The sequence below is a fragment of the Haliotis rubra genome, unplaced genomic scaffold (genome assembly GCF_003918875.1).
Source record: "Haliotis rubra isolate DU_JTF1 unplaced genomic scaffold, ASM391887v1 Scf49, whole genome shotgun sequence".
Lineage (NCBI taxonomy): Eukaryota > Metazoa > Mollusca > Gastropoda > Lepetellida > Haliotidae > Haliotis > Haliotis rubra.
The window spans coordinates 187,368-207,208 of record NW_025767179.1 but is presented as its reverse complement, the minus strand read 5'-3'; the positions used below and the strand labels follow the sequence as shown (position 1 = coordinate 207,208).

The following is a 19,841-nucleotide window of genomic DNA, read 5'->3' as shown; positions in this document are numbered from 1 at the left end:
TTTGCTTCCACGATCTTTTATCATGATCCTTGAACGTATCCACTAACAAGAAGAAACACGCCAGTGGATTTAGGAGGAAATCAAACATAACCAATAGCGTTAAATCAGAGTGTTTGGCCTGCACCATGCACATGATACTGTCGGCTTGCAGATAGGATAACTGTACCTGCTTCTTGACCGATTCCAATAGAGGAAATGAAATATTGTTACGGGAGACAGATTCAGGTTTGCTAATTTCCGTAAGGACCAACAATACCCGGAAACTTCCGCTTAAGACCGGAGGTGGGCAAGAAGGTGATCTTTGCTGTAAATCTTGGATACGATACCAATTAAGCTGTTGATGTTTAAGTTGTATCAAAGTTGCTCTGCTTGATAAAGACAAAAATAAAGACAAAACGAGAATTCGAAGCTGGACTTGTAGAAAGAATATGCTTGTGCACAATAATCATGTACGTACAGTGGTTTAAATGTTTTATGGAGACGCATTACGGTAGACGCAGATATGATGAATCAGCAACAAAATATAATGCCCGATGCATTTTCATATTTTGTTCCTGTGTAATCTTGCTCCTGTGTTTGGGGTTTTGTTGTTTTTAGTTTGTTTGTCTTTTTTTAGTTGTTGGTTTTTTTTCTGGTGAACAATCTTGTTGCGTTTTCATGTGTTTGTATAGCTTGCGACCGGTAGGGCAGGATACGCTCACTATGTTGTGAACACCTGGTATAATAATTATCTGATTCTGAAAACATGCTGATGGCATAGTGTGAATCGATCAGACGACCCTGTATTTAGCTGAGATTTCCTAAGATTCTTTGTTAATTAATGTTCCGATGTTGTGGACGAATCAATGCCCGACACACCAGGCACATGCACGAGTCATGCATACACGTGGGAACCTCTCTGACATCTGTCGGAGCACTCAGAACTAAAGATCGATTGGTATCTAATGCAGACCTTCTTCAGGCCATTGAGGTAAAAGGTTCCCCTCTTAGTCCAAGCGGTAACTGCTAATTTAAGAACACAATCCAAGGACAGGTGGAGATTTCGGGGCTGCTGCGTCTGTCTGTCTCTCTATTTACATCGACCCACCAACAAGAGGCAGTGTACTTTTAATGGACAAACGCATCGTTTCACAGAAATTCGTTATGCGGTGTTATCAAAAGTGAACGCAAGTGATTCATAACGTTATCTGCACTTATGTTCAATACATTAAGTTTATTCATTTTTGTATTTTCGTGAGTCCAACAGTGAATAGAGCGAAGAATATTTTTCTTTCCTGCAAATACTACCATTCTACATCATATACAAGACACGCAGTGAATTTAATATTATAATAATCCAGGTATGAGGTACAACTGCAATGTAACATTTAGTTCTTTATATATATAAAAAGGGTAATCCCCAAGGTATATGTTGAAGACAAATATAATAGAGATATACCAGTAATTTCAGGAAAGGAAATGACGCGACAGACCCTTTTACAATCATTAGAACTATCTGCTACCAATAAGCTCAAAGTCAAATTGAATGTACATTCGTTTTTCTTTCGCATGTTAAAATGTCAAAATGTAGGCGTTTGATGATTCTACAGCCCGGCTAGTCAGTAATGGTGCAATTGTCTATGCATCGGAATTTGATATCAGTACGATTATTTTATTCCAGTCCAAAGTCTTGTTTTCATCTGAAAGTGTATGTAGCATTTGCGTGATAATGTCGTGTACAGTTAACTCGGTACAGGTCATCTCCCTGCTGTCTGTCTTCCTACGCCTTTCACATCGGACACCTCCATACTCCACGGTCACCTGCCGCCGGTACTGCCTGTGTAGGCCCAAGTCGGCCCTATAACCGCTCATCTTCGTGCGACAATCGCTAATGCTACCAGTTTCAGTCCCTGTGGGTGTCATCAGTGTATCCGGTGGTATCAGGGGATTCCTCCCACCATCCTTCTGACCAACAATAAGAAGCCTGTTTGGAATGTGTATCTGCCAAACAGTCATTTATTTTGTTTTTCAGTAGGAAAAGTTCATTCCCTGCTAACTAGGATTGTATGCTTCCAATACCATTATACGTTTCCAGGTGTATTTTAGGTATACCAGTTGATGCATAGCCGTACTACTGGTTACATCGCTCCATGGTCGTACAGTAGACTCTACTTCAAGCATAGATGTCCAGCTCCTTGTGATGATTGGAAGGGTTTTATCGCATGTATTGGATAAAGAAAACCTACGTGTTCAAAACCTACGTGAATATACAAAACGTGTACATTGTAAAAATGGCAACTGAGTTTTAGAAATGTATAAAACAGGAAATATACAATATAAAATATGGAAAGTTTCGAATTCCTTCTAACATGAAAACTGCCACTTTTGTTCCAGACAATATTTCCCTAATGCAGCTCACTGCAACCTGCGATGCATATGTAGCCGACAAATCACCAAAGGCATTTTACACTGACTGGCCCTTTATGTTCCCTGTGTCCTGGCTTCTGTCTTAACAACCACTTTAATTCCTAAGGCATGTGCCTAATTATCTCACAGCCTCTGAAGAAACTCGGACCTCTCCTGCCCAAAATTATGTTTGACACTTTTTTTCCCTTCCAATCGATGTCCGGGAAGAATATGTTCCAGAAATGCAGGAAATTAGTTTGAGGTTCTGTTGATTGTGAGCGAGTGAAAGATTAACCGTTGTCTGCCAATTGCTGGTGTAGATGACGGTGGAGTTTTTTCATGCTACTCGTCAAGGAATGGTGCAGGAAATCATTCCGAAGATAGAATGTCAATATGGAGATTGCACTTTTCTCTCAACAAACCATTTTTGGGGTTCTCCAAACGTGCAATTCGTAATTTCCCACATCTTTTGTAATATTTTGACTGTATATATTTGGACAGGGTTAAAGGAAATTGTAGCTAATGCCATTTCAATTTTTTCCCGCTAAGGAAATGGAATTGAGCACTTCACGTTTCGATTATGTAGTTTCGGCAACATTCATTTTCATTCTCCAAATAAGGAACGTTAAGAATTGTGTTTGTCAATACTCTCGTGATCCGAGAGGAATTATTGGTTATCGACGAAAGACACGAGAGTTCCTTCTACCATTGCCTCTCTGATGCTATCTGGAGATCGTTCGTGAATAAAAGCCCTTTCACTACACACATTATAAGTTACACTTCGGAAATGTACGTGTATTTTTACAGTGGACATTTTTACCTCGAGGGAAGTCATGTGACCTTGTGGATAAAACGTTCAAACGGCCGACGAACTCCTGAGTTCAATTCTCATCCCTGGAGAAAGAGGAGCACATTCTTGTACATGATCGTAAATGTGATGTAAATAGCTTTTATTAAAAACCCGTAACAAGGAATCAAGGAATACTATATGCTACGTTCGGACAAATCTAAACCTGAACTATATTTTATTAAATTTAAAACTAATGATACTTCAAGTCTCTTGTCACAGACATATGTGTCCATTACATTCAGAGTTACATTGTACATCCCGTCTCAATGATGCAGAGCTAGCGCATCAGAGCGATCACCTCCTCCCTAGTATCTAGTAATTGCCAGATAATATCCCTGTAGTGATATAATACCATTTACTGCTAACCGTCAGCAACTGTCTCGATCCCGAGAGAAGAAGCCAGAACGTCATTATGTCCATATGTTAGTGTTGAGTCTCTAGTGCCACCACCTTCTCGTACCGTGCACAGCCTCGCCATTCCTTCCACCACCGATTCAAGGTTTTAAAGACGTCAAGGTATATTTAACTCAAAAACATTCCGTTTCCATGGAAATGGCGATCCAGCTGCCTGGCGATTTGGCTAATAGCTAATGATGTTACGCACAGGCCAAAGATTCATTAGCATCACTCTTTTTGCTAGTGATATTTGTTTGTAAAGTCCTCTTCCCTGGAAGCCACCCTTGTCATTACGTGTTGTAAAAATAAAAGTCATTAGACTATCGATTTAAGAGCACGACGGAAGACATCGTGAATGGAGATCAGTTATACCTTAAGACAAGGACATTTTTGTGGACGCTGCTTCGGCTTTGGAAAGACCAAATTAGATGTATCACACAGTGGTATGACCGGAACACAAACGACAGGGGGAGCTGTAAAGAGGTGGAGAGCCTGAAATTGTGACAAGGTCGTGCATTGAAGTCCGTATTTAAAGATTACAAGGCTGGGATAATAAAATAGGATGTTATGAAACAAAAATGTTTATAAAATGCCAGTCCATCTCGGGGAAATCATTACTAGTGTCTAGTTGACACTTCCACATGGAAAGGAAAATTTAAATTCATATAATGAAATATTTGAATTACAATACAACTCGTTTTTGGTGTAAAAGCATTGGTATGCCGTTGATATAGGCTTCAATGACTCAGCATTATGGTAAATGTAAATAGAGGCACGTAACACCATTTACATAATCATAAGATATGGCTACTAAACGTTCATTCTATGATTCACAATATATCACCATCAGATACGGATGACAGCAGGTGTTTGCGAAAAGCATCAAAACACATTATTCACCATCAAATGCTGATGACACCAAGTGTCCATCTTCAGCAAATCAGCTTCTAAATGCCACTTAAAGACATTTTATTCACACAGTGCGTGATGGGTCCTCTGGGTAGAACAGGATCATGAGCACATCACTATTCTCCAGCACCTGGTGCCATCCATCCATAGTCGCCACCACCACATTGCCTTTCATTTATACTTATGAGAAAAAGATCCTTACGTTAACGTTAGGGTATGCAGCCTGAATGTGTTCCACTGACTACTTTGGGACGATGCCCGGAAGATGAGAAGCCCGTTCCCTATTGAATATTCTGTGGAAAAGCTCAGCATTGAACGTTACACGTGCACTGAGTAATCGTGTGTTCACATATTACTTCCATAACATAAGGACAACTTCAGAGGTCTAGTACATACAGTGATTGCTTGGGGACAGGAACTTCAGGGGTTCGATCCCGGCCAAGTAATTCCCCGTTTCACTTCACATTAATACAAGGTGTAAAGCTACGTTTATTTACAATACAAGAACATTAACCAGAGAACTTCAGTTAACCTAAAATCACATATACTCTATATATTCACTGAAGAATTAAAACACTGCAGCTGATGACGTCACGCACAGTCATATGATATTGTTTTTTAATAACCGTTTTCACATTTCTGACGACTTATGTTGTCATCTAATATATATTGTCTTCGGTACCTCCACATATCGATTTGATTATGACAAAGCTATATCCAAGTTAAACGTCAATGTTATGACACACTCGGCGGCAGTTTATGCCAGGTCAGCAAAATAATTCCGCATCCTCTCAGAAACAATGGGACTACAGGGAGCTCAGGAGGGCGTCTAAAATATACATAGATACAACCTGCCACAATGGGTTTTTCGCATGACTACAAGATGGACAGTTAAAGGGAGAGTTTGCTCCAACGTCAGTGCCCATTCCGCATCTTCTTCTAAACGTTGGAATCATGTTTAAAACTGAGACTTTAGGATGCTCGCTGATTCTTGTTCTGATACGCATTCCACAAATAAACGAGGAGCCAAGCAAAGAGTTTCAGGGACTAGAATTCATTATCTGAGGCTGAAAACTAGCACGAAAGTCTTTTTCCTTGAAGTACAGGTTTCAACCGATATAAGCACCTCAAGAAGCTAGTCATTTTCGAAAGCACATAAAATGTGTGTTACTAAAATATTCTCTTTATGCAGATTTTTTCTGGAAACCTTTATAATGCTTGACGAGATATGTCATACCGTTTACGATCAGTGATCAGAATAACTGTCATGTTGAATCACAATTATCAGAATTTGGGAAAGGTATATAGATAATTACAAAGTATTGCTGATACATCTCGGAGTATGTAAATCATTATTCTTTGGTCATTATATATGTATACTGCCATATAGCATGGACATACCTGCAATAAGTGTCATGCCGATTTCAAGGTCATGAGCCAGGATACTTTAGGAATATTGCTAAAAGCGGTGTAAAACCATACTCATTCGCAACGTTGTCCTAAATGATACTACACACGAGATCATTACCTTCATCTACACTGACATACATCATATCACACTGTGCAATATAATTTTGAAATATTGCATGTTTAGCCTTGTATTTCGTTGACCGAGAAGCCATAGTTTCTGCAGGACAATGCTCTATATTCAACTCCCCTCTTCCTGATCAATAGACATGTTGCAACTTCGACAAACTTTTGTGCTTACTATACATGAAAACCTTTCTTAACAATCGACCATGTTGAGAACTTGAATTGAAACGTTTCTTCAATTAGAAATCGATTCATATGTCCCTATTGAGAACATATTGTAAACACCGAGATCGATATTTCTTAAATGCACATATTGTTGGCCTTGATTGCCAAGCAGATGGTATGGTCGTTCATTATAGAAAACATCTAATTTGCCGTGCAACCCACTGTGATAACTCAAACAGCCGGTAGTAACATCATGTTTAACCACTCGAGTCATATACAACCACTTAAGTAATTCGTATCTCTATGGCCAGATATGTACAACAATTTGATCGAATTTACGACACACTATGGGCACTTCAGCATACATATAGTCGACAGGCAGCTGACACTTGTGATATAGGTTGTTGTCGATTTCAGAACTATGATGATCATTTCTACGATATCAGGTTTGTGTGCTCAGGACGTATGTTGTTAATTGCACATTTAACACTGTCCAGAATAGATGAGATAACCGTAGCACATTTCTGCAGTAGGCCATTATGTACATACATACATATATATGAAGATGAATTTGGTAACGTATACAGTTTATGTAAAAAGCGATTGGTTTTGGTCGTTATACTTTGAACAATATGTATTCTCCCCGTTTCACACCTTACTCTTATAGCCCAAGAAAATAAGAATATTTGTTAGCATCAAATATGAATTAATATATATTTCTGTTTGACAGTTCACTGTTCCTTAAATATTCATAAGCACGTGCTTCGTATATCTTTTATGTCAAATTTAGATATGTTAATGTTATGTTATCCGACGTATAGTGCATTTGTCTAAAGATCTGGTAACCGACTGGTGCTGATGAGAGTGAACCGCTATTCCTGGCAATGAAAAACATCTTTCAGCATTCTCCGTGCATTACTGTTGCATCAACAGATATGTGTGACAAGTCAATATAATTCTAATCTGGCGTGTTTGTTCCTTGACACCCCTTTCTGTAGGTGTTGATATCGAGTCAGTCAGCTGCCACTTGACACGTCAGATGAATGATTGACATTTAATGTGGGGGAAATTTCAATAAATGGCGACATATTTGATTTCCCAGAAGCAAGGACGCCAAAACACCCAGCGCTCAATATGCTGACATCTCAAACGACAATTTAACCATAGTGGTTCATGATAGGAACACACCTGGAGGCAGAAGGTGTTTTACCGAGATGCAATCTCAGCTTCATCACCTGGAATGTGCACAAGATGAACAAAGTTTCTTTAAAATCTACCAAACCCTACCTCACTGTCTTGACTTGCTTGTTTCTGCATAGCGTTCTTTGCTGTCGTTGAGCCGATGTGCTGGTTAATCATAACGTCCTTGTTGTCACTGGCACCGTCTCCACCAGCTTGGTATACAACTCCGTTAGCGCACAGATGTGCTAGCTAGACTAGACCGGAAGTCACGTTACACGGAGACAAGGCTCAATGCGCATAAGATCACCATCTGAATGTTTGCGGGATACTCTCACGGGATCTGTCCCCAAATTCGCTCAGAGCTCCCACAGTTAATTTGATCCGAATCCGGATTAGATTCAGGTAATTAGGAGCAAAAGGGTGTTTATCCCTTTCAACACAGTGCAAGCCGCACTAATTCAGTGGGAGCTAAGTGTAGGGCGAGAGGCCTCCTGTCTCCAATGCCGCCTCTGTCACGTTTGTCCATTGACAGACAGCGGTTCTGGCTAAAAATAATCAACGTGTTTGATCTAGTTTCGCGTTCAACTATCATCAGACAACAGGATCATCGTCAATAACCGATGGCTGTTAAGACAAGCGTTGTCTCTGTTAACAGTGCTTTCTGCTGGCGAAACCTCGCGCCAACCTCGCATACCTACAGTCAGTGTGCTTTGAGGAATACCAACAGATTCCCTGCCAATACCATTACCAATTATCTTCATTTAGTTTATTTCCAATTAGTTTCGGGTAATACAATCACATATCACTCTCCAGCCAATTCGCTTCACAGAGGGAGTAATGGGTCGTGCATGATTACTTACCGTTGTTGATTGGTGTAAATGCTGCCTATTCATTAAGACGGCGATACATATAATCCCGAAGTCAGATTTACACCAACAACTGTCAATTGTACATGTGGCGTCTTACACTCGTTATTTCCTCAAAACTAATTTCAAAGATGGAATGTTAAGATTACATATATATATTATGTTCCCTTCATCAAGTATGAATAAATATATGGTTACAATATGGTAAACTATGGTAAAATGCATGAAGTAGATGTTCTTACCGTGATGTTTAAAGGTCAAAATAAATTGAAGTTTGAGCATTTGCGTTTTACTGTTAGCATAAGCACATTTTTCATTAATACATAACATATTACTGCACTACAATGCGGATGATAATTTACATAAGGTTATTCGATTTTTGTAAGAGTTCAGGCACCAAGCTGTTTATGAGGATGTACAGCGTTGTCAATCAGTGAAGTCTTGCTTGAAATGGATACCTGTTCCACACGGCTATTATCTTTAGTACAGTTGACCTGATGTGTAGAGCTGCTACAAGCTGCTTATGGTATAATATCATCAAAACACGTATCCACGCGTAAGAGTGAAGCTTGTTGGTTCAGCCTGCATCTGTCGCATTTTAAGCGGATTACAGTCTACATATTGCAGCCTCGGGTTAACACTGGACTTGGATGGATGCTTGACGAATCATACCTGGGCTTACAATGAATTTGTCATGCTACTTTGAGTTGACACTAAATCTGGCATCATACCATTGGCACACGGGTGCCACCGGCGGGACAGGATGGGACATATGTTATCGCGAATACCTGGTATGTGATAGTAATTCATAAACACATGCTCTCTCATTGTATTATAATGTCAATCAATCGATTATCTACAGACCGCGGTCATACAGCTCTTATATTGATGAGTACGGCAATACCCGTACAAACAAATACACATGATCATAATAATTATAGTCATATAGTCGGAATTGTACAATCAACTCTTATGGACTCTAAGATATGTCTTATGGATGGGAAGGGTTTTGTCTCATATACTGAGTCAAAAAAGAAACTTCACATTCTTTCTTCAGGGCACTATAAAAGAACAAGAGATGGTAAGATGGTTAAATTGTTATTATTTCATTGCTGAGATCTGTGTGATGTATTAGGCTACACCGCCGTTCCAAAACATGGGTATACAGAATGTCAAGTCACAAGAATAAAAATGCGAAATTTCTCAGTTTAATATCGTGTCTGGCCGCCCCGCGCATTCACCACTGCCAAACACCATCTCCTCATCGACTGCCTGATGCTTGTGAACACGTGGTTGGGGATTCTGCACCATTGCTCTTGCAAGGCAGCGCCAAGTTCCTGCAAATTCTGAGGTTGGTTCCTAAGACCACGAAGCCTTCTCCCAAGTGCATCCCAAACGTGCTCTATTGGATTAAGGTCAGGGGACCTCGATGGCCAGTCCATGACGTTGATTCCAGCGTTTTGAAGGAAATTTCGTGTCAACATCGCGGTATGCGGCCGAGCATTATCATGCTGGAACTGTAGACCTGGGCCATGAGCCGCCATGAAAGGAACGAGTTCAGGGGTGAGCACCTGGTCGAGGTAAGCAGCAGCTGTGAGGTTTCCACGGATGACCAGAAGTCGGGAACGGTTGTTCCCACAGAAAGCACCCCACACCATGCAACTTCCGCCCCCGAATCTGTCGACTTCCTGTACACAACATTGGGCATACCGTTCACGACGTCGTCTCCAGACTCTCTGCCTGCCGCCCGCGAATCTGAGGGTAAACCTGGATTCATCGCTAAAGACGACTCGATTCCAGTCTCTCTGGGTCCATCGGAGGTGACGTTGGGCCCACAGCAGACGTTGACGTTGATGAAACGGCGTCAGTATTGGCCCACGATATGGACGTCGAGAATGGAGATTGGCAGCCCGCAACCGATTTCGAATGGTCTGTGAGGACAGTCGACCTCTAAACATTTGTGAAGTTTCTGTTTTGACTCAGTATATATTTACACTGCATTTGTCATGCTGGCTTGTGTTAACCCTGGAACGAGTATCATACGTAGCATACGTTATCACCGAATCTGGCATCATACAATTGGTTTTCACTGTATTTGTCATCGATTGATTGATATCATGAGCTAGGATGACAAAGCATGTGTCATGCTGCCTTGTGTCACTGGCTAAATGCCATAGGTTTACACTGCATCACGCCTTTGGTTTACACTGAATTTGTCATGCTGACTTGGGTTAAGACTGAAACTGACATAATGACTTGAACGGTTCCTGCCTTGAAGTTAACCTGCCACATTTTGAAATTCATTTTTTAAATGATTCCATTAGTTGTACATGCTATGATGTCTTTGTAATACCGTACATTTTCATGTTGTCGACATCATCAATGTGAATGTCAGTCGGTCTCAGCTGACAATAACAACGTCAACAGTTATGTAGCATACAAACAAAAGGTCATAACATCTGTGGCTCTATGTCAGCCCCCAACACCGTCATCAGTGAGTATGATTATAGAGGCAAGCTAATAGCTGGGTGGAAACATCAGCTCCACCTGTAACACGCGGCTATGGATGGGAGTTCTCAAGGCTCTTGTATCATCAGGCTATTGTGTTTAGTCAGTCACCGCCACACAGACGCTCCAAATAACGTGCAGAGTATTGGATACTGAACGACAAGGCAGTCGGGCATTGGTGCAGTCAGTCACCTCCATACAGAAGCTCAACACAGCGTGAAGAGTATGGGATACTGAACGACAAGGCAGTCGGGCATTGGTGCAGTCAGTCACCTCCATACAGAAGCTCAACACAACGTGAAGAGTATGGGATACTGAACAACAAGGCAGTCGACCATTGGTGCAGTCAGTCACCTCCATACAGAAGCTCAACACATTGTGAAGAGTATGGGATACTGAACAACAAGGCAGTCGACCATTGGTGCAGTCAGTCACCTCCATACAGAAGCTCAACACAGCGTGAAGAGTATTGGATACTGAACAACAAGGCAGTCGACCATTGGTGCAGTCAGTCACCTCCATACAGAAGCTCAACACAGCGTGAAGAGTATTGGATACTGAACAACAAGGCAGTCGACCATTGGTGCAGTCAGTCACCTCCATACAGAAGCTCAACACAGCGTGAAGAGTATTGGATACTGAACGACAAGGCAGTCGACCATTGGTGCAGTCAGTCACCTCCATACAGAAGCTCAACACAGCGTGAAGAGTATGGGATACTGAACGACAAGGCAGTCGACCATTGGTACAGTCAGTCACCTCCATACAGAAGCTCAACACAGCGTGAAGAGTATGGGATACTGAACAACAAGGCAGTCGACCATTGGTGCAGTCAGTCACCTCCATACAGAAGCTCAACACAGCGTGAAGAGCGTATGGGATACTGAACAACAAGGCAGTCGACCATTGGTGCAGTCAGTCACCTCCATACAGAAGCTCAACACAGCGTGAAGAGTATGGGATACTGAACGACAAGGAAGTCGACCATTGGTGCAGTCAGTCACCTCCATACAGAAGCTCAACACAGCGTGAAGAGTATGGGATACTGAACGACAAGGCAGTCGGGCATTGGTGCAGTCAGTCACCTCCATACAGAAGCTCCACAGAACGTGAAGAGTATGGGATACTGAACGACAAGGCAGTCGACCATTGGTGCAGTCAGTCACCTCCATACAGAAGCTCAACACAGCGTGAAGAGTATGGGATACTGAACGACAAGGCAGTCGACCATTGGTGCAGTCAGTCACCTCCATACAGAAGCTCAACACAGCGTGAAGAGTATGGGATACTTAACGACAAGGCAGTCGGGCATTGGTGCAGTCAGTCACCTCCATACAGAAGCTCAACACAGCGTGAAGAGTATGGGATACTAAACGACAAGGCAGTCGACCATTGGTGCAGTCAGTCACCTCCATACAGAAGCTCAACACAACGTGAAGAGTATGGGATACTGAACGACAAGGTAGTCGGGCATTGGTGCAGTCAGTCACCTCCATACAGAAGCTCCACAGAACGTGAAAGTATGGGATACTGAACGACAAGGCAGTCGGGCATTGGTGCAGTCAGTCACCTCCATACAGAAGCTCAACACAGCGTGAAGAGTATGGGATACTAAACGACAAGGCAGTCGACCATTGGTGCAGTCAGTCACCTCCATACAGAAGCTCAACACAGCGTGAAGAGTATGGGATACTGAACAACAAGGCAGTCGACCATTGGTGCAGTCAGTCACCTCCATACAGAAGCTCAACACAGCGTGAAGAGTATGGGATACTAAACGACAAGGCAGTCGGGCATAGGTGCAGTCAGTCACCTCCATACAGAAGCTCAACACATTGTGAAGAGTATGGGATACTGAACGACAAGGCAGTCGGGCATAGGTGCAGTCAGTCACCTCCATACAGAAGCTCAACACAGCGTGAAGAGTATTGGATACTGAACGACAAGGCAGTCGGGCATAGGTGCATTCTGTGAGATGTTCCTTGGCATTAAAACAAAATCTTTATTTCTTGTCTTATGTCGCCCCAGTAGTGTTGTGCAATCAAATGACGATGATCTTTAAATAACAGGATTTCGACACTACAGCCCGGTGATTAACATCCTAAGTATCCGCGTACACAATTCGGACACGATGACTTGCTTGAAGTCAAGGAGACCGAGGGCCCCATCCCGCTAGTCGTGTGTTTCGGTAGGCATTGCAGAACACCAGTTCAGTCCTAGAGTAACAAGGTGTTTACATGTGTTATATACCTCAGAGTATGGACGTTCACCTCGTCCTTCAGGAACAACCCACACGGGGGTGATGTTAAGAACAACCGTTGTCTACATCGTCTGTCATTCCTGCAGGACCCACCCCTAGGGAGATGTTAAGAACAACTGTTGTCTGCATCGTCTGTCATCCCTGCAGGACCCACCCCTAGGGAGATGTTGAGAACAACCGTTGTCTACATCGTCTGTCATTCCTGCAGGACCCACCCCTAGGGAGATGTTAAGAACAACCGTTGCCTACATCGTCTGTCATTCCTGCAGGACCCACCCCTAGGGAGATGTTAAGAACAACCGTTGCCTACATCGTCTGTCATTCCTGCAGGACCCACCCCTAGGGAGATGTTAAGAACAACTGTTGTCTACATCGTCTGTCATTCCTACAGGACCCACCCCTAGGGAGATGTTAACAACAACCTTTGCCTACATCGTCTATTATTCCTGCAGGACTAATCCCTAGGGAGATGTTAAGAACAACCGTTGTCTGCATCGTCTGTCATTCCTGCAGGACCCACCCCTAGGGAGATGTTGAGAACAACCGTTGTCTACATCGTCTGTCATTCCTGCAGGACCCACCCCTAGGGAGATGTTAAGAACAACCGTTGCCTACATCGTCTGTCATTCCTGCAGGACTTACCCTAGGGAGATGTTAAGAACAACCGCTCTCTTCATCGTCTGTCATTCCAGCAGGACCCACCCCTAGGGAGATGTTAAGAACAACCGTTGTCTACATCGTCTGTCATTCCTGCAGGACCCACCCCTAGGGAGATGTTAAGAACAACCGCTCTCTACATCGTCTATTATTCCTGCAGGACCCACCCCAGGGAGATGTTAAGACAACCGTTGTCTACATCGTCTGTCATTCCTGCAGGACCCACCCATATTGAGAACAATAGTTATCTACATCGTCCATCATACTTGCATGACTCTCACTCCTAAAGATGTTCAGAACAACCCTTATCTACATGAGTTCTCATTCCTGAATTGCACGTATGCACCGAGAATTTCAGACAGATCTACTCCGACTGTCATTCACGCGTTTAACATGGAATTGTAGTTCGGAACAACCTTTAAATTTATGCTTTGTTATTTCAAAGACAGTATGTTTAGAGTTCAGCTGGCACTATATGCTGAGAGTTCAGAACACCGTAAACAATACGATATGTTAAATGTGATTACACTACATTAAGAGTTCTAAACTATATATTAGGTTTCATCTTGATGTTTCCTGGACCTGAAAATATGTTTGTTAAAATATAAAGACATCCAACCGTGTAACTGACACGAAGATGCAAGTGTGACAGAGCAGTGCGTGTGAACATTTATTAAGTGATTTCTCTGTCAGATTTTTATGAAAGTGCAAATGGGGTCTTTTTTCGTATTGACAGTTCCTCTTTTTGTGTGTTGTGTTTTATTCTAAGGTATGGCGAATATTTGTTATTCTGCTTCAAACTATTCCACGCGGACCTTTGTTACAAATGACCTTTCCTTCAACTACAGATATGTTTTCACGTGGCTGGTAATTGTAAAATGCCTTTGATGTTTTTCACTTATCAATACGGATATTTTTTAAAATTCATAAAATTCCATGACAACTTTATCAGCCACAGTTTATGGGTGGTGATACACTTTAAGATTCAAAGATATTTCTTTTATGGTGTGTTTGTGTTCTGTATGTGTAAACAGTGGTTTCAAATTCTACTTTTGATGATGAATATGCCCCTATACAATTTGATGAAAACATTCTGACGCCACTGGCAGCTTTAGTTTGTCTCTCATTTAGAGCAGCTCAAGAAGGGTCGGCTGAGTGTGCTTGAAATTTCGGTCATATCATCAATATTGAGAGAACAGATCGGCCTTTGCTCTCGAAGTGCACCTTGCATATTGACACATTTACCATAGTTACCGAGTTGTATTTAATTGAAGGGAAACGTTTTGATTTAGAAGTGGTTCGGCTTGAGTCGAGAGCTGAATGTCGTTAAGCCTATCAGCTCCTCCACTGCCCGTGTCGCCATCGATTTTATCAAAGTCGGTCACAAAACCGTGTTAAAATAACTCTCAAATCCTGTCCCTGGAACCATTTCAAGAGTGCCAGGAGAACGCTGCTCTCATATTCTACACCGTAGTTGTCGCACCTCGGCCACAGCTTAATGTACTATTCCTAGATCAATTTCATTGAATTTCCAACATATTATTCAAGGATTTCTTTTTAATTCTATGAAGAAAGCGAACGTAAACTTCCTTGTTGTGTCCATTGAATCTCATATTAAATGTGTATAAGGACTCTCGTCTCTTTCAAGACATATCTTTAACACCACTCGCCTGCCTCCGTCAGAACTCGGCAAGCTTCGTGATTGGTCATTCTTCCACTTTTCTTTCAATTGACGGTGACTTTATTGATATTAATGGAGCATTCTGTTATCGTGTGCTGGCTTGGCCAGGTCGTATAGGGGAAATGTGGACTGTAGACAATATGTGTATGATGGAACTCAACCAGTGCTCAGTCAATCGATACGTGCCGATACTCCGGTTGAGTTTTAGCGAACTGCGTTCAACATACCGAAAACCAATTTTGACCAACCTTATTTTTGGACACAGTGCAAACATCCTCAGTCTTATTGACTCCAGTGTTACCCGTGAATTCATACACTTTCCTGAACAGTTCTTGTATAAATATCAGACTGTATCGGTTGTGTTAGCTCATCGCTTACTATTTTCGAAGTTGTATATTGCATTGTGTCTCTTTGACATCAGTATCAACAGCTGCATGAACACATGTGGTTCAACACATCTAATAAAAACATATTTTGTAGTTTTAAGATGTTATAGCTATATCAAACATTCAACCTTGATGAATACTGGTTTAAAATGAGCACGTACGCTAAATCAATACGAGATAATACAATACGTTCAGCCATTCTGTCTACAATATCCCACAACATTTTTAGCTTCACGTATTTAGCCTGTCATCTTTATCCGTTTCTAATGAAAAGCTGTTAGCAGAACATTTGAAGAGGTCTAAGTCTAACGTGAACACGGCGCCAAAACGGAGGCGATCAACTTCTGTTTGGTTTCATTTGGTCAAACACGCGAGCAATAACGCCAGTATTAGCTGACAATAACTCTTCGTCGTTCCCGATTGATCATTAATTATTGATATTTCTCGGAAGCCATCTATTTTCAGACCAGTTATGAGTTATGTTTACATTCCGAAACGCAAGTGGCTTCAATATCTACGAGACTTTCTACGATACCAAGAGTGCATTCAAACCTTCCTTTGAAGTATTTTCAAGAACGCGTAAATGATTTCGTCTGTTGTAAGTGAGCACGAGAGTTCTTCAACCCCCTTTTAGGCCAGGACCATGACAAATACCCACATGGAATGTATAGATATGGCATATCAATTCCAGTTATCGTTTACAAATACGTAGCAAAATTATATTGCCTGAGATTGTACAATTTGATCCAATCATTGATTCCTATCGTTTTTCATTTGAAATAAATTTGTAACTGAAACACAATACATTCATTTAATGATAATAATGATGATATAATGATGGTTATTAATAAAGCTACCCGTGAAGGTCCGGGTTAGAATGAACCTTCAGTAACCCATGCTTTAGGCGATTAACGGGATTGGGTGGTCAGGCTCGCTGGCTTGGTTGATACATGTCATCGGTTCCCAATTGCGCAGATCGATGCTCATGATGTTGATCACTGGATTGTCTGGTCCAGACTCGATTATTTACAGACCGCCGCCATATAGCTGGAATGTTGCTGAGTGCGGCGTAAAACTAAACTCACTTACTCACTATCAATAAAGCTCCTGTTTCCATCATGCACTTGTGCATACTCAAGGTGATAAGGCATTATTACCCCAGATAACCCAAGATGCCTTTCAGTCATATGGCTTATCCCACTGAGTACCCATTCACTGCTGGGTGATTGAGAGGCAATTCATGAACAAACTCACTTGCCTAAGTTGAGACCACATGTGTCACATGTACTTCGTTGTGGGGCAGGACTGAAGACTGGAAACTCTCAGGAGTCAAGCTGCCAAACATGGTCACCCATCCAAGGACTTCTGCGACCAACATTGGCTAACCTCAAATGATTTAAATTTTTGACCTATGCTCTATGCACATTTTCAGCCAATTGTTTTTGAGTTCCAAATTATGGTTGCTCTTTGAATATTATGTCTGATTCATCGATGTATAGAGTTCCCATTAGCATTGAATATCTATAACCTTTTTTATTTGTTGATATTTTTTAAGCGCCGCACTCAGGAATGACCCAGCTATGTGATGACGACCTGTAGATAATGGAAACTGGACCAGACAATCCAGTGAACGATGACATGGATACGATATCAGCGAGCCTGACCACCCGGTCCAATATGGAACTTTATGTGTCTGGTTTTCATGTGAAACACTGTGCACTGTGCTCCAAAGATACCGGACATCCGGTAGTTCCTTCAGAGTACGTGATACATGTATTTAGACTTCATCTCTACATGGTGAAGCAAAACTGATGTGCAGGGTAACATTTTCAAATATACACGGATAATGTATTGTTTCTTAACCTATCGTCCGGACACATCATTGTTAATTATAACCCCTACCCACCCCGTAAAAGAGACAACTTGTCTTTACATCAGTGATGATTCTCCATATCACCCTGTTGTTTAGGTTCTGTAAAGTTAAATGTCGTCAGCATTTGACCTACGCCGCATAAAGGTTGGCGGGAAGGACGCCTTCTGTGCTCTGAACATATCCAAGCATTGAGCTTTGTTTGCTTGTTCATTCCACATCCTAATCTATTATCTGATCGAGTAAAGTCAAACTGAACGAAGTATATTCTCAGTTAGCGTGGTAAATTCACTGATAATGTCATCAGTATCATGTTTCCACCGCCCCGGCCTTGCCGCCTACGCCCACTAAATGACCACATCAGGACATACAGGTCAACAGGAAGTGGGTCAAGGGAGGGGGTGTACTGGAAGGCCATATGTGTCGCAATACTTCAAACATCTCAGACACTCTGCCCTCTTAAACTTGTGTCAAGATACATTGCCTGGCCGCTGTTTACTTGTATATGAGTATCGTGTATGAATGATGAATCAGATACATGAATGATCTGCAGTATGTATGGAAGTTTGTTGCATGAATGATATGTATGACATGTGAATGGTAAGTGTGATTAATTAATGATGAGAATGATATATGAATGATGATTATGGTGAATGAATGATGAGCAATCAATTAAGAATGGATAGTATGATGTATGAAGTATGATATGAATATGATATATAAAGTATGAGTATGATATGTGAATGATGAGTATGATATATGAATGATGAGTGTGATGCATATATAATGAGTATGATGAATGAATGATGCGTATGCTATATAAAGTATGAGTATGATATATGAATGATGAGTGTGATATATGAATTATGAGTGTGATGCATCAATAATGAGTATGATGAATGAATGATGAGTATGATGAATGAATGATGAGTATGGCATATGAATGATGATTATGATGCATCAATAATGAGTATGATGAATGAATGATGAGTATGATGCATCAATGATGAGTATGATGAATGAATGATGAGCATGACATATGAATTATGAGTATGATGTATCAATGATGAGTATGATGAATGAATGATGAGTATGATATATGAATTATGAGTATGATGCATGAATTATGAGTGTGATGCATCAAAAATGAGTATAATGAATGAATGATGAGTATGATGAATGAATGATGAGTATGATATATGAATTATGAGTATGATGTATCAATGATGAGTATGATGAATGAATGATGAGTATGATGCATCAATGATGAGTATGATGAATGAATGATGAGTATGATGAATGAATGATGAGTATGACATATGAATTATGAGTATGATGTATCAATGATGAGTATGATGAATGAATGATGAGTATGATGCATCAATGATGAGTATGATGAATGAATGATGAGTATGACATATGAATTATGAGTATGATGTATCAATGATGAGTATGATGAATGAATGATGAGTATGATGCATCAATGATGAGTATGATGAATGAATGATGAGTATGATGAATGAATGATGAGTATGATGTATCAATGATGAGTATGATATATGAATGATGAGTATGATATATGAATTATGAGTGTGATGCATAAATAATGAGTGTGATGCATAAATAATGAGTATAATGAATGAATGATGACTATGATGAATGAATGATGACTATGATATATGAATGATGAGTGTGATGTATAAATAATGAGTATGATGAATGAATGATGAGTATGATGAATGAATGATCAGTACGAAATATGAATGAAATATATAAAGTATATATCAATGAATGAAAGGGGAAGAATTCATACTTTTTTAACCTAGCAATAAATTGTTAAAAGGAACGAAGACAAGACCAAACAGTTGTCTACGGCTAATGAATGAACTGACAACATGATTGCTGGTATAGATCAATAAACATGGCTTTCAGTGACGATCTCCCGTCTAAAGGTTGAATGAATCTTCTGCTCGTCTGTGTGGCAGTCGACGTATACCAAGTTAGACTTTCGATCTGTAATTACCATCTCCAGCAAACACAAGCGGTCAGGTTGAATAGAGATGAAATTCTGTGCACTGCAACTTTTAAAATATTAATGACAGCGATTGCCAGCTCAAATCAACATAATTGTCAGTGTGGAGAAATCGATTCAACAGCCCTTTACGCCTAATGCACTTCAAGTACAATACAAAG

The 19,841-nt window shown here is 40.9% G+C and overlaps 1 protein-coding gene across 5 annotated transcripts in view; it reads right to left on the bottom strand.

Moving 5' to 3' along the window:
* LOC124291322 (calmodulin-A-like) overlaps nucleotides 1–19,841 on the bottom strand; it is a 48,386-nt gene that overhangs the window by 16,905 nt on the left and 11,640 nt on the right. The window contains exon 1 of one of the 5 annotated variants that reach the window (XM_046728296.1): nucleotides 7,526–7,888. The exons of 3 other annotated variants lie outside the window; for them this stretch is intronic. In XM_046728296.1, coding sequence (XP_046584252.1) covers nucleotides 7,526–7,597 — 72 coding nt within the window. In that variant the 5' untranslated portion in view covers nucleotides 7,598–7,888. Of the gene's footprint in view, nucleotides 1–7,525; nucleotides 7,889–19,841 lie in introns of those variants that run through there. One more of the 5 variants, XM_046728299.1, reaches the window with a different exon arrangement.